Source organism: Ananas comosus, linkage group 21 (genome assembly GCF_001540865.1).
Source record: "Ananas comosus cultivar F153 linkage group 21, ASM154086v1, whole genome shotgun sequence".
In the NCBI taxonomy this organism is placed as follows: domain Eukaryota; kingdom Viridiplantae; phylum Streptophyta; class Magnoliopsida; order Poales; family Bromeliaceae; genus Ananas; species Ananas comosus.
In genome coordinates, this window is record NC_033641.1 from 268,853 (window position 1) to 293,615 (window position 24,763).

At 35.1% G+C, this 24,763-nt stretch overlaps 4 protein-coding genes across 7 annotated transcripts; 2 read left to right on the forward strand and 2 right to left on the reverse strand.

Annotated features, from left to right (window-relative positions):
* On the forward strand, positions 439 to 4,462 carry LOC109726872 (mediator-associated protein 2). 3 transcript variants are annotated; one of them, XM_020256702.1, is made up of 7 exons: positions 439 to 458; positions 657 to 712; positions 995 to 1,100; positions 1,198 to 1,282; positions 2,073 to 2,156; positions 2,968 to 3,072; positions 3,895 to 4,462. In XM_020256702.1, exons 2-7 carry the CDS (start codon positions 693 to 695, stop codon positions 4,218 to 4,220), a joined length of 726 nt encoding a protein of 241 aa, XP_020112291.1. In that variant the 5' UTR covers positions 439 to 458; positions 657 to 692; the 3' UTR covers positions 4,221 to 4,462. The 3 variants fall into 3 exon arrangements, with proteins under 3 accessions (XP_020112291.1, XP_020112290.1, XP_020112292.1); XM_020256701.1 differs by lacking the exon at positions 439 to 458 and adding an exon at positions 498 to 551; XM_020256703.1 differs by lacking the exons at positions 439 to 458; positions 2,968 to 3,072 and having other exon boundaries at positions 558 to 712.
* Positions 5,487 to 6,608, forward strand: LOC109726553 (pollen-specific protein C13-like). The gene is made up of 2 exons (XM_020256195.1): positions 5,487 to 5,793; positions 5,978 to 6,608. The coding sequence occupies exons 1-2, from the start codon at positions 5,640 to 5,642 to the stop codon at positions 6,304 to 6,306; spliced, it is 483 nt and encodes a 160-aa protein (XP_020111784.1). The 5' UTR covers positions 5,487 to 5,639; the 3' UTR covers positions 6,307 to 6,608.
* LOC109726552 (probable beta-1,4-xylosyltransferase IRX10) lies at positions 6,901 to 10,019 on the reverse strand. Its single transcript, XM_020256194.1, has 4 exons — positions 9,768 to 10,019; positions 8,434 to 8,822; positions 7,953 to 8,194; positions 6,901 to 7,700 (listed from the first exon to the last, which is right to left on the reverse strand). Exons 1-4 carry the CDS (start codon positions 9,871 to 9,873, stop codon positions 7,187 to 7,189), a joined length of 1,251 nt encoding a protein of 416 aa, XP_020111783.1. The 5' UTR covers positions 9,874 to 10,019; the 3' UTR covers positions 6,901 to 7,186.
* Positions 18,220 to 23,133, reverse strand: LOC109726584 (cytochrome b-c1 complex subunit Rieske-4, mitochondrial-like). 2 transcript variants are annotated; one of them, XM_020256256.1, is made up of 2 exons: positions 22,779 to 23,133; positions 18,220 to 19,124 (listed from the first exon to the last, which is right to left on the reverse strand). In XM_020256256.1, the coding sequence occupies exons 1-2, from the start codon at positions 22,969 to 22,971 to the stop codon at positions 18,472 to 18,474; spliced, it is 846 nt and encodes a 281-aa protein (XP_020111845.1). In that variant the 5' UTR covers positions 22,972 to 23,133; the 3' UTR covers positions 18,220 to 18,471. The 2 variants fall into 2 exon arrangements, with proteins under 2 accessions (XP_020111845.1, XP_020111846.1); XM_020256257.1 differs by having other exon boundaries at positions 18,220 to 19,118; positions 22,779 to 23,131.

Here is a 24,763-nt window from a genome sequence, read left to right on the forward strand (position 1 = left end):
AAATCCAAATGAATGTGGGTTATTTCTGCAAAAAAAAAGAAAAAGAAAAAGCTTTTAAGTGTTAAGAGCAAATATGGATAATTTTTGTTCTTTTAAAATTAGAGGACGATTTTCATTAACTCCTTTTGCGGTATTAAAGTTGTAACATTTAAATAATATACGTTATTGTTCTACCTCGCCGTCTATCACGTGATGGCACAAATCTCAAAGTTACGTGAATGGTTGATGTGGCCGTCTCCTCTTTTTTTTTTTTTTTTTTTTTTTCAGCTTTACTTACAAGCCGTCACTTTCAGTACGAAAATGTAAAAAGCACTAGGAGAGGGAGCAGGCGTAATTTTTCCTCTATTGGGAGCTAAAAAATTAAAATTAATTACTTCCGCTTATCCAAAAAACACAAAAAGAAAAAAAAAAAAAAAAAACTCGACCGGTCTCGTTCGCTCCATGCCCACCCTAAACCTGTCAAAACCCTAAACCTAATCTCTCTCTCTCCCCTTTCTCTTCTTGTGTTGGTCTCTCTCTCCCTCTCTCTCTCTCTCTCTCTCTCTCTCTCGGTAGGGTTAGGGTTTCGTTTAGGGTTTCGGTTTTTGTTTGTTCGTTGTTTCCCCAATTCCCTTTGTTGTGTGAATTTTTTGTGATTTGCTTGGCTTCTGTTGCAGAGGCTTCGCAACGCGCTTTTCCGAAGCAAGCTTCTAATGGAGGCTTCTGAAGGGCGGTACGGATTTCAAATTCACCTCTCTGGTTCTTAAATTGGGAAAAAAAAAACCTAAAAAGCTTCAGTTTATCTGAAAAAATCTGATTGTTTTTTTTAATGCCAGAACAGTTTGATTTTTTTGAGAACGGTTGTATTTTTTTGAAGCAAATTTGGATTTTTTTTTTTTTTTTGGTTTAATATGTGCTAAGGAGCTTATGTTGTAGTAATGTAACTAATGTTATTTTTATACTACTTAATTGGATCTTAAGTATGTAATTTTTGTGGCAATTCTGGGTGTTTTAGTTACAACCCGGGGCCGGATTTTGAAGAGGATGCGAAGGCGCCGCTCCTCGACATCTCTTCATCGGACTCGACTGAGCTTTGGCTCATTCAGTGGCCCATCAACCAAGTAATGCTAATTGTCCTTAATGCGCTTACGAATACATCTTTATGGGTTTCTATGTTTTATATAGGGATTGTAATGTTCGCGTCGTTTTACAATGCAGTTACAGCCCTCTGATTTCCATGGGAAAGAGCTTTCGTTGAAGCTACACCGCGATGGGCAGTTGGGAAGCTTCGAGAGCTCTTCTGGTGAGAATGGGTTCTGAGAATTTTATTTTAAATGCTTCCGATTTTAGTTTAAATTTCTCATGGATGTGTTCTGTTGAGTGTATAATTTGTTGAGTGTATAATTTGGCAATAAAAATTTGCTTTGGTAGCTACTTGTAGGAATAACGAATTTCTGGGATGATTGTGAAATCAATGCAATAGTGTTGATCGATTCAGTAATCAGTACCTCTTTTACCTAGTTTTTGGAGTAGCTGCTTATCTACTCAAGAGGCGGATTTCGGTTGCTTGGCAAAAAACGGAAAGCCTAGAAATTCTGGCTCCGGCATAGCTGAGATTAGGCCCCAAAAGTGGAAGCTTCGATTTGAAACTTACACTTTGAGCTTCATAGCCGTGTTGTAGTGAGAAAAACTGGTAGGCGTTCATTGAAACGAGCCCTATTCAAAAGCACTTACTAAAAGCTCCAGTAGGCCAGGCCGTAAGTGCCTGTTTGGCGTGGATTCAACTTTTGCTTTTATCTGCATTCACCTCTATTAAGGTGTTTGGCAAACAAAAAAGATGGCAGCTTTTGCTGTGGCGGGTAGTAGAAAAGTGATTTTTTAGGTCAAAAAGTAGAAGCTCCAAACTGGAGCTTCTTATTTAGAAATCTGTTAGGAGGATTTCATTATAGTTCTTCTCCGAGAGTGTTACTAAAACAATAGTTCATTGAACTGCACTATGCCTTACAACAGGACCAAACATGCCCTAAATCTTAAAGAAACCAAAAGACAGAAAGGGTAGTGAAAAGAGAGATTAATCCTCTTTATGATGACAGGGAAATCTTATGAACTTATCAGCTTCCAAGCCCAGGAACCAGATGCAGCCGTCTTCCTTTCTTCAGGAACAGAATCAAAAGTTGGTACGTATTCTTGGGAATTAATACTCAGGCAAATGAGTTACGATTATCAATCAACATTTTAGAAGAACTTTAGATGGCCATATGTCTGTGCCTTTTTTGAGGTTTTTATTTCCATTTAGTGCAAGCATTGGATTAACATAAACACATCTGTATTTGTTGCCACTTTTTGGCATACGAATGTGCTCAGTGTCCGACTATTGCATTATATTTCAATGACATTGTTAAAGAATGTGAAACAAGCGTTGTTCTCCAAATGCCTAAGATACCATAGAACGGTGTTTTTGTATTTTTATATTCAACACTCCTCGTCACGTTTGGGCTCGCTCGAGACATTTTGATAGGTCCAATACGCGAAATTAAATTAAATGAGAGAAAATTAAACGAAGCAAGGAGCCTGGCTAGACTCAAAATCTCTCTCCTGCTCTGATATCATGTTAAATGAAATTAAACAACCGATTTTGTCCAAAAAGCTTAAGTTACCAGAGAACGGTGTTTTTATATTTTTATATTCAACAGATATTATAATATGAATATGCGGCAAAAAAAACATATGAATTCAAAATATTTAAGTCACCAAAATGGCATTTTCATTCATGTTTAAGACTTTTAATTAGTATCTCCTCAAAGTGCTAATACTAGTATTTGCTGTTCCCTTTATTTTTCACGTTGGGAAGTTTTTCTCTCAAGAAATAAGAAACCAGGCATAAATTTTCTTCTTTTACTCAACATTGTTTTTTAGTAATCTGTTGATTGGTTCTAAGCTAATGCAATTAATCTTGATATGCCTTGCTTTATTTATTTGCTGCTCCAGTGGGGAAGATTTCACGCCGTGTTTGTTTAGTCCATTATCCAGAACCAGAAGAATTGGAGAAACCTGGTTTTGGTGCCCTTAATCTAAGTAGTCAGAGATCCGAAGGTAAGTACTCCGCTAACAAATGAATCTCGTTAACAATGCTATCATGCTGATTCCCAAATTTTTGCTCAATTTGTGACCATTTAAAGTGCACTCAAATCGTATCAGATAGATGTTCAATTCTGGACTGTTTACTTATTCTCATTAGGACAAAAATTATATGATGAGCTCCTCGTCGATGATCGAATGAAATCGGCTCCGAAGCTGTCCCATGTCCTTATTATCTCCATCGCCCACTCAATTACACCCATTTTCTTTATTTAGAAAAATTATTTCTTATCAAAAGTTGGTTGAATGGTTAGATTGGAAGCATAGTTGGGATTGATGTCATTCAATCCCTTATGATCATCTAACAGGATCTCCTCGTGAAAATTTCTTGCCCTTTAATCAGAGTTGTGATTCCACTAGGTTTTGTTGCGTTGAAGGTCAACTCGAACTCAACCCTAACCTGACCCGACCAATTGGATCTTGCGGTGGGTTGAGGATGGGCTGAGATGGGTTGGGTTTGATCGGTTCAGTTTACAAATGTAAATGTTTAAGAACTCGAAGTTCATTCATTCTCTTGAATACTAAGCAGTGGCTAATCTTTTCCATCGATGATTTTCTTCTAATCTAAAATTTGATGAGTGTATTGTGGTATCACTCTCACCTTCTCTGATATATTATGGGTAAGTTCGAGTTTTGGGTTTGTTGTTAACTGTAACCTGACGTAAATGTGATTGTCAAATCCTACATAGCTTGATGTTTAAAGTTGGCGAACCTGGGTTGGGATTCGACCCGAGTTGCGATAGATACAAGTGACTACTCTTTTTCATTATGTCGCAGGTTCTTTCAGAAAAAGCATGTCCCGGTATTCTACAACCCCGTCAAAACACGGAAGCGTTTCGAGGGCCGAAGGAATGTCTCATAATACCCTAGCTTCGGCACAAAGTGCTGCTAAAAAAATCAGAGGATCTTCTGACAAATACAAGCAGAAGAGGGACGAGGCTGCAACAGCGCCTTCTGAGATATCCGAAAAGTTTTCGGGCCGTTCTTCTTCTCATGCTTCTGTAGAAAGCCAAATGACTAAGAACACCGCATTAGAGGCCGAGGGGTCTACCCCCGAGAAGTCCGCGAAGAAGAAGAGAAAGAAGATCAAGGTCGAGGAGTAGCGAGCACTTTTTACGTATTTCGGTTCTTCTTTTTGCGGATCACAAAGAGCAAATTTTGATGTGCGAATTGGTCGAGAGCGCAAAAATATGTATTTCGGAACAGGGAATTTGTATTTGAAATTTGGCTTGTTTAGCCAATTAATCATAAATGTATTTTTGTTTTCTGATGTGGTTTGGCATAAGTAGTTGTTGTGTCAAAGCTTACTAATATTATTAATATTAATGTTGCATAAATAAATGGCTGTTCTTGTTACTTATTTTTTCTGAGTTGATAGAGAGAGAAATTGTTGTTTAGCTCCCTAATCTTCTATGATTTTGATCTGTTGAGATCGGTCCTGGGAACTGCTGATCAATCTTAATGGGCGGTTCATAATTTTTTGTGAAAAATGAAAAATGTATAGAAGCTATGCCTATAGAAATGTTATTAATGATATTAATTAATCATCCAATGAGAAGCTTTGTGTTTTTAAATGGTCATGTATTATTCTGATACAAGTATAAGATGAGTTTCATATGTTCCATTATAAAGTACACAAAATTTTCATAGCCTTCTAGGTAAACATGTGAACTAAAAGAATTATTTATTCATGCATTTTTATGTGAATAATTTGTAAATACCCAAAGAATATGCTAACCATAAGTAGGGATGTCAATGGGTATGGACACTCGAAATTTTATCCGAACCCGAACCCGAATGAAACGGATATATTCGATGCTAAATGGATATGGATTCATATATGGATATTAAAAATAAAAATCCGATGGATATGGATTCAGATATGGATTTTGACTGTACCCGATCCGAACCTGAACCCGACCCGAACCCGAATTTATTTTGTATTATATATAATATATATATAAAAATTTGATGTTATATTTGAATTTGTATTTTAAAAATTTAGATTTAATATAATATATTTTGAAATATTGAAAAAAAAATAATTGTTTGGGGTTCAAATTTTCGGGTTTGGGTTCGGGTTCGGGTTTTGGATTTTTGGTCGGGTTCGGGTTTAAATATGAATTTTTAAAACCCGTCGGGTTTGGATCTTGGGTTTGAAGTCGGGTTCCGGTTCGGGTGCTTGAAAATCCGCCCCGCATCCGATCCGTTGACATCTCTAACCATAAGAGAGAGAGAGAGAAATGGTCAACTAAAAACCATCCATTAAACTTGGTCAAACACTAAACTCTCTCTCTAAATCCACTCTCCACCACACAAATCCCATGCTAAAACAGGTTTGCACCAACTTATTAATTCCACCCACTAAGTTAATCCCAAAGCTAAGCCAGCCTCAAAAAATTAATCCTTAACTACTACTACTATTGCAAACTCTCTCTCCCTTCCCAATCCTCCAATTCAAACTTACTTGGAAAGAACAAAAAAAAAAAAAAAAAAAAAAACCAAGAGGAGGGAATTTCAAAATGGCCAAGCTCCACGCCGTCGTCGCCGCTCTCTTCTTCGCCCTCGCGGGCTCCACATTCGCTGCTCCGGTCCCCGATTTCGTCGTCGAGGGCCGCGTTTATTGTGACACGTGCCGCGCTGGATTCGAGACCAGCGCCACCGAGTACATCGAAGGTTATAACAGCGTCTCGAACAAACATGAACTGAACTGAACTGAACTGAACTGAACGTCCTCTCGATTTCGTTTATACGAAATACTAAACTACTGTTCTGTTCTCTAGCTGCTTAAGCTTTTAAGGAAAGTACGTAACGGTTGTTGTTGTTGTTGTTGTTGTATGTTGTTGTGATGTTATTGTAGGTGCGAAGGTGCGGCTGGAGTGCAAGCACTTTGCGACGGGGGCGGTGGAGCACGCGGTGGAGGGGGTGACCGACAAGACCGGGACGTACAAGATCGCGCTGACGGACAACCACGAGGAGGAGATCTGCGAGGTGGTGCTGGTGGACAGCCCGCTGGCCGGGTGCTCCGAGGTGACTCCCGGGCGCGAGCGCGCGCGCGTCCTCCTCACGCAGGACAGCGGGATCGCCACCAACGTGCGCTACGCCAACCCCCTCGGCTTCCTCAAAGAGCAGCCCCTCCCTGTCTGCGGCACCCTGCTGCAGCAGTATGCGCTCGGCGACGACGAATGAGAGACAGAGAAAGAGAGAGCACAAAAGAAGTGAGAGTGAGCAAAAGAGGCTGCTGCTTCAGTCACTGATGATTCTGATTCATCTCTTCTGGTGTCACCCAGAGTTTTTCAAATAAACTACTCTCAGCATGGATATATATATATATATAAATATCTATATATATTCATCACATCCTAATGATGTGAACCATTACCCTTTTCTCTGTTTCTCTTCACTCACAGAGTGAGAAGAGAGAGAGAGGAGTTTGATGTAATTGTATCCATGTTAATGCTGACAATATGCTGGTGACTTTATCTATTAAATTTTGCGATTTTTCGGTTGCTCAAAAATGAATAGCTCTTGCCATAGCACACACAATTTAAAGAGAGAGAGAAATTGAACACAATGATGATCACATAGCATGTTAAGAAGATTATGTAGAAAAGGACTAATTGGATGATTCTAATCTCGTATTTTTCTAACCTGATTTGCTTCCTCAACAACACACAATTATTGTCAGTAAAAAGTTAATAGTAACATCAGAAACACACAATGACAAGAGAGAAAGCATGAGACAAATTGAACCACCAAATGAAACCACTAAGATTGATACCATGGACAAATAAAATGTAATATTTTGTAATAACATTGATCTTCGAAATAGTGTCATTTATACGCAAAATTACAACCATACAACATGAGAGAGAGAGAGAGAGAGACAGAGAGAGAGAGAGAGAGAGATTAATCTCCACATAGCTATATGACAACATCACCAAAGAATTTCTCAACGGAAACGAAAAATTTACACTTTCTTGAAACTAAAACTTAGGCAGGTAAGAGTATAGTAGTAACAGTTAAACTTTTTTTTTCTGAGTTTCGAACCGAACCCTTTTTTTTCCCTCTACCAAGGTTTCAAATCTCCCACGGGTCCTGCGGTCCAGTTGAGAACCTTGTTGCCCGGGCTCAAGTATATGCTCTTATCGTGCGGAAGCTTCCGGGCGAGCCCGTTGAGTATCTGATGGAACGCGTCTCCGGGCTGACCCGGTTGCGGGAAAAGCATGGCCTGCTTCATCGAAGGGTTGGCGAGTAATCTCTGCTTCCTCAGTATAACTTCGGTCGGTATCGATGTCAGGATTTTGTCCAAGTTCGGGACGTCCTTTTCGGCGACAAATACCCCGATTTCTTCCCAAGGGATAGCATCTGCAAAAGGGAGGACGATGTCGTCGGCGATGATGACGGGAATGCACCCGAAAACGACCCCCTCCACCAACCGCGGGCTCCACGGGGCCCAGCCCAGCGGGCACAGGCAGAAGACGGCCCGCTGCATGTCCTCATAGTAGGTAGTTGGGTGGTCGGCCGAGATGTCGAAGAGCGGGTTGTTCTTGAAGTTCTCCCATATCGACGCTCGCGCTCCTCTGTAAAAGTCAAATTTTTTTTGGTGCCAAAAGTTAGTGTTTAGTATGATTAGATACATATGCTCTAGGGGACATGGTGGTTAAATAATTCCAAAAGTTTAATGATAAGTTAGTTGAGCTACTAATTTGGTCACCTAACTCTTCGTCTTTTATTAGTTCGAGTCGGAATCTCTAAACAAATTTACCAAAATGATATAAAAGAGTAAGCGGACGCCACATAATTTGATATCTACAGAGAATTAGATGTTTTACCTTGCATAGTAGCCGCCCTCGGGGTCGTTCCCGACATCGTAAAACAAACCACGAAAATAGACAAAGATAGAACGAGGAATGTCGGGAGGAATCAAATGGGCCTGCATTTTCTGTGGCGGGGCGTAAGGAGGTATAGTGATGGAGCCCTCCTTCAAACACACGTGATTGCTTTGCCCGAAAGTTTGAACGAGTGTCGCACGTTTAAGCAACGGGAGGATTCCTCGTTCAATTGCTTTCTCTTCCTACAATCGGCAGCGTAATGATTATATAAGCAACTTCATTAGATCGAGAAAGGAGAATCGTTTGGACACGGAAATTCCTGAAATTTAGTTTTTCGAATTCGAAACCCTTCCTAACATATTTTTAGGTTTCAGAAAATTCCAAAGAATCTGTAACTTTCTCGATGGCGCCCATATTTGACATAATTTTGAGAAGTTAAAAGCTGCAAAAAGCATACGAGAGCCGTTATAATTTGTTTCACCTGATAGTGAAAGCAGGCCCCAAAATCATGCGGAACAACGAAGAAGTGGTCGGCCCCCTCAGTTCGGTTCCAATAAGGCCAACTAGTCGAAATAAGCTTTATTGCACTTCTCATCATTCGCGGTGATTTAAAGGGCAAGGGGAGTCCATTCGGGGTCAGGTCGCAAGTCGTGTAAACAGGCGTGTAGAACCAGTCGGCCTCTTCCGGATTGAGGGTTCTAACCGGACTAGAAAGCAAAAACCGATGCATGAAGATCTCGGCGGCGAACATGTGCGTGAGGCATCTCGGATCCTTTTGCACGATCTTTTTGTTGTATTTGCTGGGAAGTTCATACACAAACACCTTCAACCTTCCAACCGGGTCATCTTCGAGCACATCGCCGGCGCTTCCTATGATTGAAAACTTTGAGGTGTTAATGCAAACATATAAGCCTTAACAAAGAGAACCCAAATGATTAAAACACTAATTGAGAAACTCAAGCTTAATTAATCTTGTTGTTGAGCTAATTTGGTGGACAAACTGAGTTGAGATAATAAATAGTTGCGCATTTCTAAATGGAAATGTGCTACTTTAGAAATCATTTAATGGAAAAGGAATGTAACATGCAATTTGAAGTTCCTCTAACTAAAGAACTAGATTTGCGGCAGCTAAAGAGGAAAAGAACAGGAGAATACGCGAAATAAGATTCATTTGGCTCTCAGAAAAATTATGTTTTTTTTTTTTTTTTTTTTTCCGAATTGTCGATTATACGAATTAGTTAAGGGAAATACTAGGAACACTTAGAATTTTTGTATGAAAACAAGGACACTACCCTGTGTAATTGTTCTTTAAATTGCAAAATGTTAAATTTCCTAAATTAAGACAAAATCTAATTAAATAAATGAACATATATAATCACATTTCAGTGCCACATCCTCCTCAAACCTTAAATTGCACCAAAAAAATGTCACAAAAAAGAAAAAACTAGATCTAATGAACAGCCCAAAAGGGGAGGCAATATCATATATAAAACCCTGCAAAGTTTGGAAATTTCACATCAAATTCCCAAATAATAGTAAATCTAAACATTTTAATAGCACCAAATTTGTTAATCGAAGAGGTATTACTATAACCACTTCTCACAATTAGATCAAAAGCCCTAAAACATAACGACGGAGCACAATTAGCTCGCTAAACCCCTTGCTACAAATCGATTAATTAAGCGAATTAATCCATAAAAATCATAATTTGGAGCCGAATCAACCAGAAACAAACTAAAAGGTAACGATATAAACGAAACCCTAATTCGAAATCGAAGCAATTAAACACAAAAAAAATGCCCCCCCAAAACCCACCTGAAATCCGCTCCGTGCGGTGGCTCCCCTCCCCCTCCGCGACACCAATTCGCGCAAAAACACCATGAAGGATCAAAATCGAGAGCACCCACACGCGAAACCCCATGATTCACCCAAATCACCGCCAAATTGGGGTGGGGAAATTGGAGGTGGGTGTGCGATGACTCGGGGAGACTCGATCCCTCCCCCCACGCAGCAATAAAGGCTAGGGTTTGGTGAGGTGTCCGCGTAGAGAGAGAGAGAGAGAGTGAGAGAGAGTGGTTGGAGAGAGGCTTTTTCGTAGAAAGAGAGATTTTTATTAGGTGAGAGCTGAGGAGGAAGACGAAGGTAAAATTGCACGGATGCCCCTCAACTGTAAGAAATTGTGAAATCGCCCTCTCAATCTTTTTGTTTTTTTCTTTTTTTTTTACATAAAAATGTATGAACAACATGTCAACATGTCAACTTCATTCTTTTAAATTCAAAACTTTTTGATTTTTTTTGACGTAAGTGATTATAGTCAATTATGTTTGAAATTTCACTAAATTTGACCAATCATTTGGTCAAATTTATTCATTCTAATCACTAATTATTAAAAAAATTAATATATTTAATAATTAATAACTAAGGTCTCGTTCAGCATCGTTACTATTTTTTATTTTTTTAAATATTCATTCTATATGCTTCGATATAAGAATTTTTTAAAAATATTGAAAATTTTAAAAAGTCGTTTTCGTAATTTTATTTTTTATTATCAAATAAATATCTTAGATAAACAAATTGTAAATAATTCACTGTACTCCTATAATATAAAAAATTATTAAAAAATAAAAAATAAATACTGATATTTGAGCAATTCTAGTTAGTAAAATTAAAACTCATATTAATAATAATTATGTTATCCCTTAGACACTAAAAAAGAGTTAAAACTATGTAATTTGATAAATTACTGATAAGTTAGAATTTTTAATTTCATTAATTAAAAATTAAGTAGGTGTTAACAAAAAAAAAAAAACAAAGGGCCAGTCCAAAGGTGGGTATCAAAATACTATATACTTAAGGGGCTTATGTGCAATTTTACGAAGAAAGAGGAGGTGACACGGAATGAATTGTGATAGATCGGAGGTCAACTTCGTTACCTAACAAAAAAGGAAAGGAATATTTTCGGTGTAACAGTTATATGTCACGGCTTGTTGAGTATGACATGTGGGGCCCACAAGAGGCTTATATATTGTATCCCCGTTACACTGAAAATCGTCGGTGGAGAGAAGGGTTGGTCTTTTAGCATGTTGGTCCCTAAAACTTATGTTATTTTCTGGGTAGTACCCAGTTTTGTTTCTACGCTTCAAAAATGTACAAATTTAAACCCGGAAATTTGACGCGAATTTTAATTCAGGCCATAAAGGTGTCAATTTTAAGAAATTTGGTTCTTAATTTTGCCAAAAATATCAATTATGATGAAGAGAGAAATTTTTTTTATTTATATTAAAAATAAATTTGCTGTAATTTCTGGCTCAAAATTTCTGTGTAATTGAGTCTCACTGTCCAATTTAGTCGACTAAATATTGACGTACTGTTAATATGATATTTTAATAATTTCTGCATTATCGTCAATCACAATACTGATATGTCACTTCATATAATCGAATATTAATATTTAGTCAACTAAATTGAATCATAGAATAAAATTTAAGTTAGATATTTTAATAAATTAAAGTTTGAGGATCAAAATGTTACATACTTCATAGTTTGAGGACCAAAAGCGCGACTTGACATTTTGAGTAATAAAAAGGACCAAAATAAATTTGTGAAAAATGTTGAGGGGGTGTGCAAAAGGAGAAGCATGTGCTTAACACCGTGTTCGTGAGATATCCATTTTTGACTAAATATTTATTCAAATAATAATAATAATAATAATAATAATAATAATAATAATAATAAATGTAAATATTATTATATCAAGGTTGTTTAATATAAGTTTACGAAGACACCCGTCAACTATAGCGATTTTGAAATGACTCCCTCAATATTTTTTTCTTCTTTTTTTGTCGACGTATTCTCCTAATTTTTTAATATATTTTTGAAATTTGCTGGCGATTTTGTTGAATTTAATAGCTTCGATCAATTTTTAGCAATTAAAAATTGCAAAAATCAATAACTCAGAGCTTGTTTGAATATCTTGTAATTTCATCGTGCCGTAATCATATACTGTGACAATAATAAGCAAATTCCGAAATTCATATGTTTGAGCTCTTTTTTATTTTCACAATAAATTTACAGTAATTTTGAATTATTTAAAAAAATATGCAAGCACCCTTTTGTAAATAAGTCACAATTATTTTGTAGGGCATTTGTTTATAATTCAAATTCAAATCATATAATGGAATTCCAACTTTGAATTCAAATTGGAACTAAATTTATGCTTGAAGTTAAAATTTGGACCATGAATTCAAAGTTAAATCCATAATTCAAATGAAATATTCAAAACTGGATATGTCGACAGATTCAAATTTAAAATGCGTGTTTTTTTTTTAATATAATTACTAAAATAATATAAATGAAAAAGAATTAGAAGTAATGATATAAAGTTTGGGGCCCTACAATTGAAATTTTTTGGTACACCTCCACTTAAATGTAATTAAAGTTGCTGTCTAATGGAAAGTGACATGTAACTCCTTTGAAAAAAAAAAAAAACAACAACAATTAAATAAAAATAAAAAACAAAAAATTGAATAAGCCAAATAAATGAGGAAATTTTGGGGGAAAAAAAAAGTGTTTATAATAATAACAAGTGTGCCCCTACCTGAATTGCTTTCTCTGGAATCTAGGCATGATCTTGTGCACTGAAATTAAAGCTGCTGGTGGGTCCCACACCCTAACAAACTCTTCTTAAAAATACATAATATTATAATTTTATAAATAAATCCACTTTCAGTGGAAAGCTCCCGAACGACGCCCGATCAGAGAGTCTCTGATTCGCTATTATATATCAATTTTACCTTCATACAATAGTTCGATGGTAGTTTGTAAACCAAAGCTCAGAAAAAATTTTAAATTTTAGATAAAAAAAATTATAATATTTGGATAGAGATAAAAATGACATGTGGCAATAGATCGGGGCTTCTTAACGAGGCGTTGTTGGAGAGCTCCTTATTGAAGTTTTTTTCAAGTAATAAGCTGTTAAAAAAAGAGAAAAAAGAAAAAGAAACTTCAGTGGGGAGCTCGCTAATGATAGCTCATTGAGAAGCTCCCGTCCCTGATAATGACCGGCTTTGACTCTAACCAAGAGTTATAATCGTTTCCTCTCAGGTTTTTTTTTTTTTTTTTTGAATTTTAATACTTAGAGGATCAAAGATACATTTGAATGAAAGTAAAATTAACATGTGATAACGGATCAAAGGCTCCCCTACGAGGCGGTCGTTGAGAAGTGTTGGAAGCGTGATTTTCTCCGATACAAATTGTTGGAATCGGTAATTATACTAATGCCGATTATGTAGAATAAAATAATATGAAGAAAAAAATATTGGCGAAGAAAGAAAAAAAAATAAACTAATACTTTATTAATAAAAAAAAATTTAATTACACCTTACACAACACCCTCGGTCTTATGTAGTCATGTTTACTCTGGCTTATTCATCTAATTAACTTATGTTTAACTATATATAGCTATCAAGTTATAACATATAATAAATTCAATTTTTACTTTGGATAATTACAAATCTTATTCTAATTGCATAAACTTTTAAATATAATCAATATATAATCTGGATATACTCGATTTCTAACTAAATTTTAAATTAAGTTTGGATTATTATTTCCATCAAGGAGCTCTCCATTAAAATTTTATCCCTTAAGAAGAAGTAGATCGAAAGCTCGAAGCCCCGTAACCTAACCTAACCTATGATAAAAATCTATGCGTCTTTACCAATAAAGTTTTAGGTAATTTGAAAATAGACCACTCAACAATTTTTCGTTTTATAATTTTTTTAAAAAAATCAAGTGTTTTCATAACTAAGTTAAAAATTTTGTTATATTTGTTGCTCATTTGGCTATTATACTTTATTAATTTAACTTTTTTACAAAAAAATAATTTAAACTACCAAATTTGAAAAAATAATAAGTTTTTAAAATTTATTTAATAAAATTATTTGATTTTAAAAGATTTAAAAGTTGCGAAAGCCTTAATAAAAGAAATATAGTCGAGGGGTCTATATCAAAATATTCTATGATAAAGTTGCTTTTTTTTTTTTAATTTTATTTTTTTTGTACCTTATGAATGACATGAGCTAACAACCAAATGTGACAACGTACCCGACAATCTTTTATCTTATATTATTATTAATAGGAATAAAATTGTCCTTTACATCTATTTTTTCTAAATTATAAAATCACTTTTTAATTTTTTATTCTATTTAACTATATAAATTATTAAATTTTTTTAAATAGATGAATTGTTTAACATTTTTCGAAACAAGAGCGACGAACAATTCAGTACTTTTTTTTTTCTTTGTACATAATTCCAATCGAGAACTTAATAATATTAAATTTGTAGATAAATTTTATAAAAAATTAGATCACCAAATATAAAATTTTCAAAAATTATTACATATAAAAAAAGCCACTTTTCTTGTAGAAATTATGTTTGATAAAAACCTTTGACAAATCCAAAATAAACAGTACACATCAAATCAAAGCCTTTTAGTTACAGTATTTAAGAAATAATTGCTTNTTTAACTATATAAATTATTAATTTTTTTTAAATAGATGAATTGTTTAACACTTTTCGGAACAAGAGCGACGAACAATTCAGTACTTTTTTTTTTTTTTTTTGTACATAATTCTAATCGAGAACTTAATAATATTAAATTTGTAGATAAATTTTATAAAAAATTAGATCACCAGATATAAAATTTTCAAAAATTATTTACATATAAAAAAAACCAGTTTTCTTGTAGAAATTATGTTTGATAAAAACCTTTGACAAATCCAAAATAAACAGTACACATCAAATCAAAGCCTTTTAGTTACAGTATTTAAGAAATAATTGCTTTTTTTTTATGTACTAATTTATGTACTAATTTTTGATGTTACGTGATAACATTTTGGAATCACCATATGTTTTTGTCGCATTTTCTTAGTCCTTACGAAAACATCATCATCAGAAGACGCAACAAACATGAAAGTGAGACATTAAAATCGTCTTAAAATGGAGACAAAACCAATTAATCAATTGTTGTCACACATAATGCGACAATTTATCTTTAACAATATAATCACTTAAAAACAAGAAAGTATGTACATTGAGAATATATATATATATATATTATATATATATATATGAATTAGGCTACTATACTATCTATAGTACCCGAGCTCCGGTACTATAGTGTTTGTTTCATTAGGGCGTTCAAATCAACGATTCACCGCGTTAATATGATCTAGGTGTATATGAAGTTTCTTAGAAAATAAAATTTTAGTTTTTTCGATACTCGTTACTTAGTAAATAAATTATATCAAAATGGACGGTGAAAATTGAATAATCTTTAAAATTTGAGTATAGGACTTTTAAATTTAAGATCAAGAATGTTAACCTTAATCTATATAGTTTAAAGTATTTCTATCAAAATTTGAAGAAATTTAGATTCTTCTACACCGTTAAACTCCAAATCGTCATAATAGCCATTGAAAATTGACAATTTTGAATAGTTTGATCAATAGAGTAAACTATGTCGAAAAAAATATAAATTTTATTTCTAGAAAACTTTAAATAGCCTAGATCAGTTTTAAACGGTGTGGGATCGTTGATTTGAACGCCCTAAGATCGAAAACCAAACTATAGTACGGAGCTCGACTATAGATAGTAACCAGCCTAGCTCTATATAATATATAATATATATATATATATATATTAATATATATATAGAGCTAGGCTGGTATACTATCGTAGCATACTAAGTTGTTTTCAATGATGCGGCTTCCAAATCGACAATCGCTCCGTTAACTTGATCTACATATTAAAAGTATTGTGGAAACTAAATTTTCATAATTTTCGGTATCATTACATATCAACGAATATCTAAAATGAACGGCTGAAAATAAAAATCTCATAAAATAGATGATAGAAAACTTGAATTTAAGATCAGATGTATTGATCTTATCAGAATATTGATCTTACTCTAAATAGAAAAAAAATTTTCTATAAAAATTTTCATCTGATTTAGATTGTTTTACACCGTTAAATTTAGAATGCATCACATCTACCAATTAAAATTGTTCAATTGAGAGATCTAGTTTGATTCACTAGCCAAGATGAATGTGAAACATATGATATTAATTTCAATACTTTAATAGTGTAGATCAAGTCTAACGGAGCCGATCGTCGATTCGAAAGTCCGAACATCGAAAACAAAGTGGCCCTCCGTGCTTCCATAAGCATACCAGCCCACTCTATATATATATATAGTAGGATTACTGTACTCTTATTATGAGTATAGAGTTTTTCGTACCCATAAGTTATTTTCGATGATAGATTTTCTGAATGAACGATCCATACCGGTAAATATGATCTAGAAAATTTGAAACTTCTAAAATCAAATTTCATAATTTTTTAAAATTATAATAAAGTCTATCAAGATTATATAAAATGAACGGTCAAAATCGAACGACCTCCTAAAATTAGAGAATTGAATTCTTTAATTTAATATCGGAGTTATTGTTCTTTATCTAGATAGTGAATAAAATTTTCTATAAAAAATTCAACCTATTTCGAGACTTTTACACTGTTAAACTAACAACTATCCCATATCGGCTGTTAAAAGTTGTTAATTTTGAGATTTTTTTTTATCGTAAGGTAAATGATGTTAAAAAATTATAAAATTTAGTTTTTAGAAATTTTAAATGTTCTAGATAATATTTAATGATATGAATCATTGATTAAAAATTCTATCATCGAAAACAGCTTATGAGTACGAAAGCGATCATACTCATAAAAGCATCATAGCCATACTCTTTGTATACGCATTATGTTACTCTAAAGATAATTTATATTTTATAGGATGATTTTATATATCATTCTATATACCAAAATGTGAGATTGTTGGCTCGAAGGGTCAGTACCATACCACATGGTGGTAGATTAGAATGAACCGAATCACATTTGAAATAACAGAAGGTCAAATTAGATCGAATCATGTTCGAAGTGATGAATCACAGTCGAAATAACGAGAGGTCGAATTGGATCGAATCATGTTCAAAGCGATGAATCACAGTCGAGACCCGTAGGCGTTAAGGTCGCATTATTGAGGTGAGATGGATCCAGAAAAAAAAGATGGTTTCCATGGTTGGGAAGGTCATAGTAGCAAAAGCTATTGGAATTGATATTTTAATCTGCATACTTCAAATAAATTGATTCTATCTTTCAAACAAATCGAGCTTTTAGAATTAATGATTAGCACCAACGATCCAACAAAAATTCTCTCAAATGTTGAAAAAAATTATATTTAAAAAGTGATTGTTTAAAATTATTTTCTTCGACTGCTGCAGTAAAATTGTTCCAATACTGAAGTTGAGCCTTCTGTTCTCAACTAAAGCAGTAGCTAGATTTAAATATATCAAATGAAATGCCAAACAATGCAGGTACAACCACGTACTACCAAACAGCCCCTAAAAGGTAAAAAATTAAGTCGTAACTGGATCCGCGCAATCGGTGAAACGTAATATTATTCTTATGAAAACAAATAATATATATACTAGAGCTAGGCTGGTATACTATCGGTAGCACGGAGGCATTCGTGCTACCAAGTTGTTTTTAATGTTGCGGTTTTCAAATCGACGATCGGCTCCATTAGACTTGATCTACATTATTGAAAATATTTGAAAACTAAATTTCATAATTTTTCGGTATCATTTACCTATCAAACGAATAGTCTAAAATGAACGGCTGAAAATAAAAATCTCATAAAAAATAATGATAAAAGACTTGAATTTAAGATGAGATGTGATGATTTTACTCTAAATAGTGAAAAAAAAATCTATAAAAATTTTACCATATTTGAATTGTTTTACACTGTTAAACTCACAAACGCATCACATCTATCATTAAAATTGTCAATTTTGAGACATTTTGATCACTAGCCAAATGATGTCGAAAAATTATGAAATTTAGTTTGCAAATATTTTTAATAGTGTAGATCAAGTCTAACGGAGCCGATCGTCGATTTGGAAGCCGCATCATTGAAAACAACTTGGTAGCACGGAGGCTTCCGTGCTACCGATAGTATACCAGCCTAGCTCATGTATACTATACTATTTATTGCACTTTCTTGGAGCATGTAAATGTCGAGGAAATGTCTAAGTTGCTAAGTTTATGTTTATCTTATAATCCTTCTCACAAGTTATGAAAAACCAAGAGATACCAAACCAAACATAAATGCCATCAAGTAAGAAACAGAAGAGCTGCTAAAAATTCAAGTAATTAAACATCTAAAACATAAATACAAAAACACTTGTGATTGATAATTACCACAGTTGCAATATGCCAGAAACATGAGACAACACTTATTCCAGAGTTCAAAACCAGAATAACACTGGCTTATATATATTTAAAAATGTTTTAAAAAAGAGAGAGCCAAAGGGTTCATTATCTCAAGCATGCAAAAAGGGGTCTTAAGAAGGAAAACATATTCACCTACTCAACATAGTGATGGTGTAGGTAGGCTAAGTAAGATCAACCGACAATCAGCTTGTTCTCATCCACGAAGGTGTAGGTGGGTACCTCCAAGTTGTACGGCGCGGGGCCCTTCCGGATCCTTCCGGAAATGTCGTAGTGCGAGCCATGGCAGGGGCAGAACCAGCCTCCAAAGTCGCCCGCGTTGGGGAGCGGGATGCAGCCGAGGTGAGTGCACACGCCGACGACGATGAGCCACTCGGGATTCTTCACCCGCTCTGCGTCCGGCTGCGGGTCCCGAAGGGACTGCAGGTCGACGGTGTTCGCGAGCTTGATGTCTTCCTCGGTGCGGCGGCGGATGAAGACGGGCTTGCCCCGCCACTTGACGGTGACGGTGGCCCCAGGCTCGATGTTGGAGAGGTCGACTTCGAGGGAGGCGAGGGCGAGCACATCCTTGGTGGCGGACATGCTCAGGACGAACTTGAGGATGAGGAGGCGGAGGAGGGAGGCGTAGACGAAGCGGCCACCGGTGAGGACGAAGTAGGCAAAGGCGCGCTTGCTGGGATCGCCGGGAGGGTACCGCTCGTGGTTGTGCTCGTCGTAAGTGATTTTGGAACTAGGATTCTTCACAGCTGCCACAGTTGCTGGGAGGTCGGCCAGGCCGAGGTCCCCCCCATGCCTTGGGACAAGGGTTTCAGTGGCAAAGCCTGCAGCTAATAGTCAGTATTTACAACAGAGAACTATCTCAAAAAGATGGAGAACTAAAATTGTTGCCCGATGTCATTTAAAAGAATGAACTCTTCCTATTCAGCGGAATCAATTATGATTTGAAGAGCTAAATCAGGTTAAAAAGTAAACTACGAAAAGATAAAACCAAGATTATAGGATCTCATCGCAAAACTTGACCAGCTAAAAAGTTTTTAATAGATGTGGTCAAGCAAAATCTTAGATAACCCTTTCACTTCCATATGTACATCAACTTTCCTAACTAAATGAGAACAAATGCATTTAAAAACTGCAAGCTGGCAAAAATAAGCTCTATCTTCGCAATTAGGCTTCCATGTTTGTTAAAAGTAGTTAGTTCTTCATGGATAAATATTGAGACATCAGGTCATTACCCATCTTTTTGCTGAGTTGGAAATAGCTAATAAGATTTCATTGCCGTACAACATGGGAATTTTGAATACAATAGCTTTTTATTATATGAGAGATAAAGCTATCAACAATGAGAAAGTACAAAGAAAACAATTTTCTAAGACGAAAAATAGACCATAATATAGTACATGCCTCCAAGAGGAAATCATACAACTCCCAGAATCAAACTTTCTCGATGCGACATGCTAATCACCATAATCCAAAAATAAGCATGTTCTACCACAGCGTCCATGACTGTCTAGAACAGAACATTTCATATTTGTAATGAATAAATCATATTTCTAATAAACATAAAACAAGTTGTTCAAACAATAAAAGAGGAAACAGCTTCAAGCGAAACGTCGAGTTGGGAAGAATCAGGCATCCGGGCATTTTGTCTTACACATTGACACTTACACATTGACATATAATAATTACTATGACAATGCCCTTGGTTAGTTTGCATTGATACAAATTTTCATGCTATGCTCAAAAGCTGAGTAAGTCATCATATACTATCATATATATATATCTAATTTTGGAAGCATGGTTCCAATTGAACCATAAGATGCCACGTGGCGCACTTACATGAAAAGTTCTAATGTACCACGTGGCGCACTTATCATAATATATATTTTTTAAACTTATCATAATATATTTTTTAGTTCACAAATATTTTATATATATATATATATATATATATTATCATTATCATGCGCACTTATCATAAGCATAACTACACGTACCAAAAAATAACTGCACAGCAGTTTTTTTTTTCCTTAACCGTATGACAGTTATTTTTTTTTGTAAACTGCACAACAGTTATTTTTTTTTTCTTAACCAAACAACAGTTATTTTTTCCCTAAACCACACAACAGTTTTTTTTTTTTTTTAACCGCACAACAGTTATTTTTTTTTCCCTTTTTTCTTTGATTGTGAGGTATATTCATCTTTCACAGTTAATATCTAAAACGTTACAAATTTTATCATCCATATATATGTATTACAAGTGAATGCCATTATTTTATTAATATTATCATCCATATGTATGATAGATGGAGACAGACTTATTTTCTATCTTTATGCACCATCTTTCTACAAAAGGCAAGTTTATTCAAAATTTGAAAATAATTACGTGTAATGATTTGGTCTGTTTGTAATGTATATATTATCTTCTCTTTTTTTTTTCAGGATACATATCACTATCTTTGGATTTCGTCATAGTATTGAAATTTTCAGAGCGCATAAATATTTGCCCCTATCCCAAGAAATACTCAATAATTACTTTTGGGAGGTATGTTTGATATTTATATTTAAGTTTTTGATTGATTTGTTGAAAATAATTGATAAACATACATGACTAATTATTCACAATAACAAGAACTTTTTAGTTTAAAGAAATCATAATATGAATCATGCTTCACAAGTTCTAAAAAATTACTTTCCAAATTTAGTCACTTAAAATTCTTCAAAAAATAAGTTTACAAAATTAGTCATAAAGAATTTGAAATAAGATTAATTATATATAAATAATAATTATGTTAAATTTCTAATGGATTTGAACCTTTTTACTTCTTCATTTTAAAATCTTTTTATTTTAAATTATTTACTTACATTCTATTAGTATATCATGATAGTATTATTTTAATTTGATTCAATAATTTTTCTAATAATAAAAGCTTAATATGAAAAAATTAATATATATTATATAAAAGTTGTCATAAAAAGATATTAAAAAAACTTAATATGTAAAAATTAATATTATATATTATATAAAAGATGTAATTAAAAGATAAAATTAAAATCCGTGCATTGCACGGGTTAGTTGCTAGTTTAAACAAAAAGCAAAGCACATGTACTTTGAACTAGAGCTACAGTAAGGGAAATTAGAAAGATGAGCAATATTCACTAAGTTGCAACAATCCAGGATAATTATGCATTCTATTTTAACAAAAAGCAAAACACATTTCACTTTGAAGTAAAACTACAGCTAGGGGAATTTGAAAACAAGTAAAATTCACTAATTTGCAAGAACATATATATGAAATAAAGGTTATGAGTGATCATCTACAATGATCGGTCATAAATGCAATAATGTCAACTCAAGCACTAGAAGCATGTGCTCGGTTAGATCTATCTTAATAGCAGCTGTAACAACTACAAAGGAAAAAGATTTTGTGCATCCAGCATAACGTTGACAGTTGAGTCGATTGAATCAAATGATGAAACATCATATGCCGTCCATTTCATATTCTGCGGTTATTCCGAAGTTAAGATCCGGACCAAATCCATTTTATTTGGAACGGCTCTAATGAGTGTAACTCAACATTTAGGGAGCTTCTCCACAACGTGAAACAATCTTTGCAAGTAATAATGTAAAATATTGTTTAACCGATGAAAATCAGTTTATGCCTGATGTCACACCTGTCCTTTATATTTCCTTTTTTTTCTTTTACTGTTCTCATAAGGATCTAGAATTTAATTTAAATAACGTGAAATTGAATCAAGATGACATTTTATGCGTGAACTAAATTCATATGATAAAAACTTGAGCGTTAATGGCTCACCCAGAGGGACTTATGCGCGAAAGTTCAAGCTAATCTGATAATCGGACTTATGGGTGAGTGGAAATCAACTTACATAAATCAAGCTGCAAGGTATTGAATCCACAGGGGCTTCATATGAAAACATGGAAAATGTTGGGAAAATTAGAAAACAAACCCAACCATATGAAGGAGCGGGTTTGCGCTTATGTCCAATTAGGGTAAATTTAGGATTTTGGATTTCTCTCTATTCAATTAGATTATGCTTTGGTAGGGATTAACACAGTAAATGAGATGAAGGAAAATGAAAGATGTAAGTGACACAGCACATATGCCATCAACTACAACAACAAACCATTTCTGAACGAAGATGAACAAAAGCATGGGCAAATTTACCAATACTATGCGTGAGCACATATTTACCATTTCTCAGCAACGGATTAGAGATTCTTATTCAAATTACTGGAACAAAGTGGCATATTACGCGGTTCGTGAACTACATGCATAAATTAATCATAAAGAGAAGCATAAAAAAGCATCAATAGCTACAATCAGAACAAAAGCACAACGAATTGGGCATAAATTAATCAAATTTGATGCACAAAAGCAGCGAATCAACCAATCCCTAGAAAATCCCGATACGAGCAGGATCCAAATCGAAAGAAAGAGATGAAAAGATGAAGCCCTAACCTCTCGGAGCACCAAGCAGCCCGGATCGGAAGGCGATGAGGGGATTCGAGAGGTCGCGCGAGCTCGAATCGTCCACGGAGAAAGGGGGCGGGTCGGAAGCGTTGATGGGGTTGCGGGAGACGAGGACGGAGGAGGCGGTGCTCGGGCGCCATGCGAGGGCGGAGGCGAGCCTTCTCCCTGCGACCCTCAACATCGTCGTCCACCTCTTCTTCCCCCTCTTCCTCTTCTTCTTCTTCTTCTTCTTCGAGGAGAGCAATGGCGAGGGGGGATCCGATTTCTAGGGTTTCGATCGAGATCGAGGTGGGGAGAGAGAGAGAGAGGAGAGAGAGAGCGAGGGGGTAATGCGACGGAAAATGGGGCACAAAATTGGTGGGGACATCCCGCAACGAGGGAGATATCCCATCACCCGTCGATCACTCGGCGGGCGCGAATTTTAAAGCTTGATGAACGGCCGATGGAGTGGTCTCACGCTGAGGCAAATCCCCACCAAATATTTTGGGGAAAAGGCGGTGGGGTGGAGTTGTTAATGGGCCGATCCACGTCACAATTGGGCTTATATTTAAGATGTAGGAGACATTCAAACAAACAGGCCCAATAAGATTTTCTTTTTTTTTTTTTAATATATATTTGAAACATTGTGAACTGGAAAAAAAAAAAAGAAAAAAGAAAAAAAAAATTTAGGCTATGTTTGGAATTGCAAGAAGAATACATTGTGTATCGTGAAAAAGTGCAATGTAAAAATATTTCGTTTGCTTCTGTTAAAGATATCACATTGTGTAAATCTCGTTGATTTAATTACGTTATAATTTTTACAATCTCAGCGAACAAACGGAGGAGCATATCTCTCTACATAATCTTAAAAAACTAATTACTTTTTCAGTCCAAATTCTACACTCGTCTACTTCCACCCGCTGAAAATGAGCAATTATGCAAAGCCAAGATGGGCCGAGTCGGGCCTCGGATGATGCACATCTAGTTGTTGATTTCTCAGGCTTTGGACTCACTCGGGCCGGATTGAGGCCGAATTCGACCCGACTCTACTAACACCTAGAAACTTCTTTCTCTCTCTTACTGTATAATAAAATTGTTATCTTTCTCCACAAGCTCAGATGTGTGTTAACACATTAGATAGATCTCAGACGCGGACTTGAATTTCAATGAAAGAAAAAGAAAAACACTAAATAAGGCAAGTAATTGTGAAAGCTTTTTCCTATAGCAGATTCAGACGTTTCGAGAGATGAGTTCGTAGCTTCTGCTGTTTCATTCTAATAATACTATTTTTGTTGGCTTAAATAGACCAATATTCTGCCATGTGGCAGGAGGTCATATTGGGCTGAATCATGTTTGAAATGGTGTGAGGCTAGGTGGGCCTAGTCATGTTCGAAGTGGCGCGAGGCTGATTGGGCCGAGTCACAATCAAGACCCATGAGCACTGTTTCTGTACACTTTAAGTGAATTGGTTGCGTATTTCTAACAACTCGAGCTTTTGGAATTAATGGTTAGCGCCAATGATACACAAGTGATATCAAAACAAGAGGTCATGGGTTCGATTTCCGCATGCTACGAATGTGTCCAGATGCTAGAGGGGAGATTGTGCATACTACCATATGGCGGGAGGTCATGTTGGGCCGATTGGGTCGAAACCCATGGGCGCTGTATCTATACGCTTTAAGTGAAGTAGTTTCGTATTTCTAACAGCTTGAATTTTTGAGATTAATGATTAGCGTCAACGATCGGACAGTTATGACTTATGATTTCATACTATGATTGAAAATTAAAATTTTTTATCTCTCAAAAAAGAAAAATTAAAATTTTTTATTTATCAAATGCTCGCACGATTTATTTAATGAATCAAATGGAATCATTTGTCACTTATGCAACTTTCGAAAATGTGGAGCATGAGATAATGGGAGTGGTACACTGCTATATCACTGTATAGATGAGGAAGCACTATCCACATTTGTGATCACATTTTTGTTGTGGTG

Bases quoted from the DNA above. Each gene is read 5' to 3' on its own strand.
- LOC109726872 (XM_020256702.1), top strand. From the start codon at position 693: ATGGAGGCTTCTGAAGGGCG. The intron at 1,101-1,197 runs GTAATGCTAATT...TTTACAATGCAG, and splicing joins TTCAGTGGCCCATCAACCAA to TTACAGCCCTCTGATTTCCA. The intron at 3,073-3,894 runs GTAAGTACTCCG...ATTATGTCGCAG, and splicing joins AAGTAGTCAGAGATCCGAAG to GTTCTTTCAGAAAAAGCATG.
- LOC109726553 (XM_020256195.1), top strand. From the start codon at position 5,640: ATGGCCAAGCTCCACGCCGTCGTCGCCGCTCTCTTCTTCGCCCTCGCG. The intron at 5,794-5,977 runs GTTATAACAGCG...ATGTTATTGTAG, and splicing joins CGCCACCGAGTACATCGAAG to GTGCGAAGGTGCGGCTGGAG.
- LOC109726552 (XM_020256194.1), bottom strand. From the start codon at position 9,873: ATGGGGTTTCGCGTGTGGGTGCTCTCGATTTTGATCCTTCATGGTGTT. The intron at 8,823-9,767 runs GTGGGTTTTGGG...TTTCAATCATAG, and splicing joins CCGCACGGAGCGGATTTCAG to GAAGCGCCGGCGATGTGCTC. The intron at 7,701-7,952 runs GTAAAACATCTA...TGACTTTTACAG, and splicing joins GAGGGCGGCTACTATGCAAG to AGGAGCGCGAGCGTCGATAT.
- LOC109726584 (XM_020256256.1), bottom strand. From the start codon at position 22,971: ATGTTGAGGGTCGCAGGGAGAAGGCTCGCCTCCGCCCTCGCATGGCGC. The intron at 19,125-22,778 runs GTTAGGGCTTCA...ACTGACTATTAG, and splicing joins GCTGCTTGGTGCTCCGAGAG to CTGCAGGCTTTGCCACTGAA.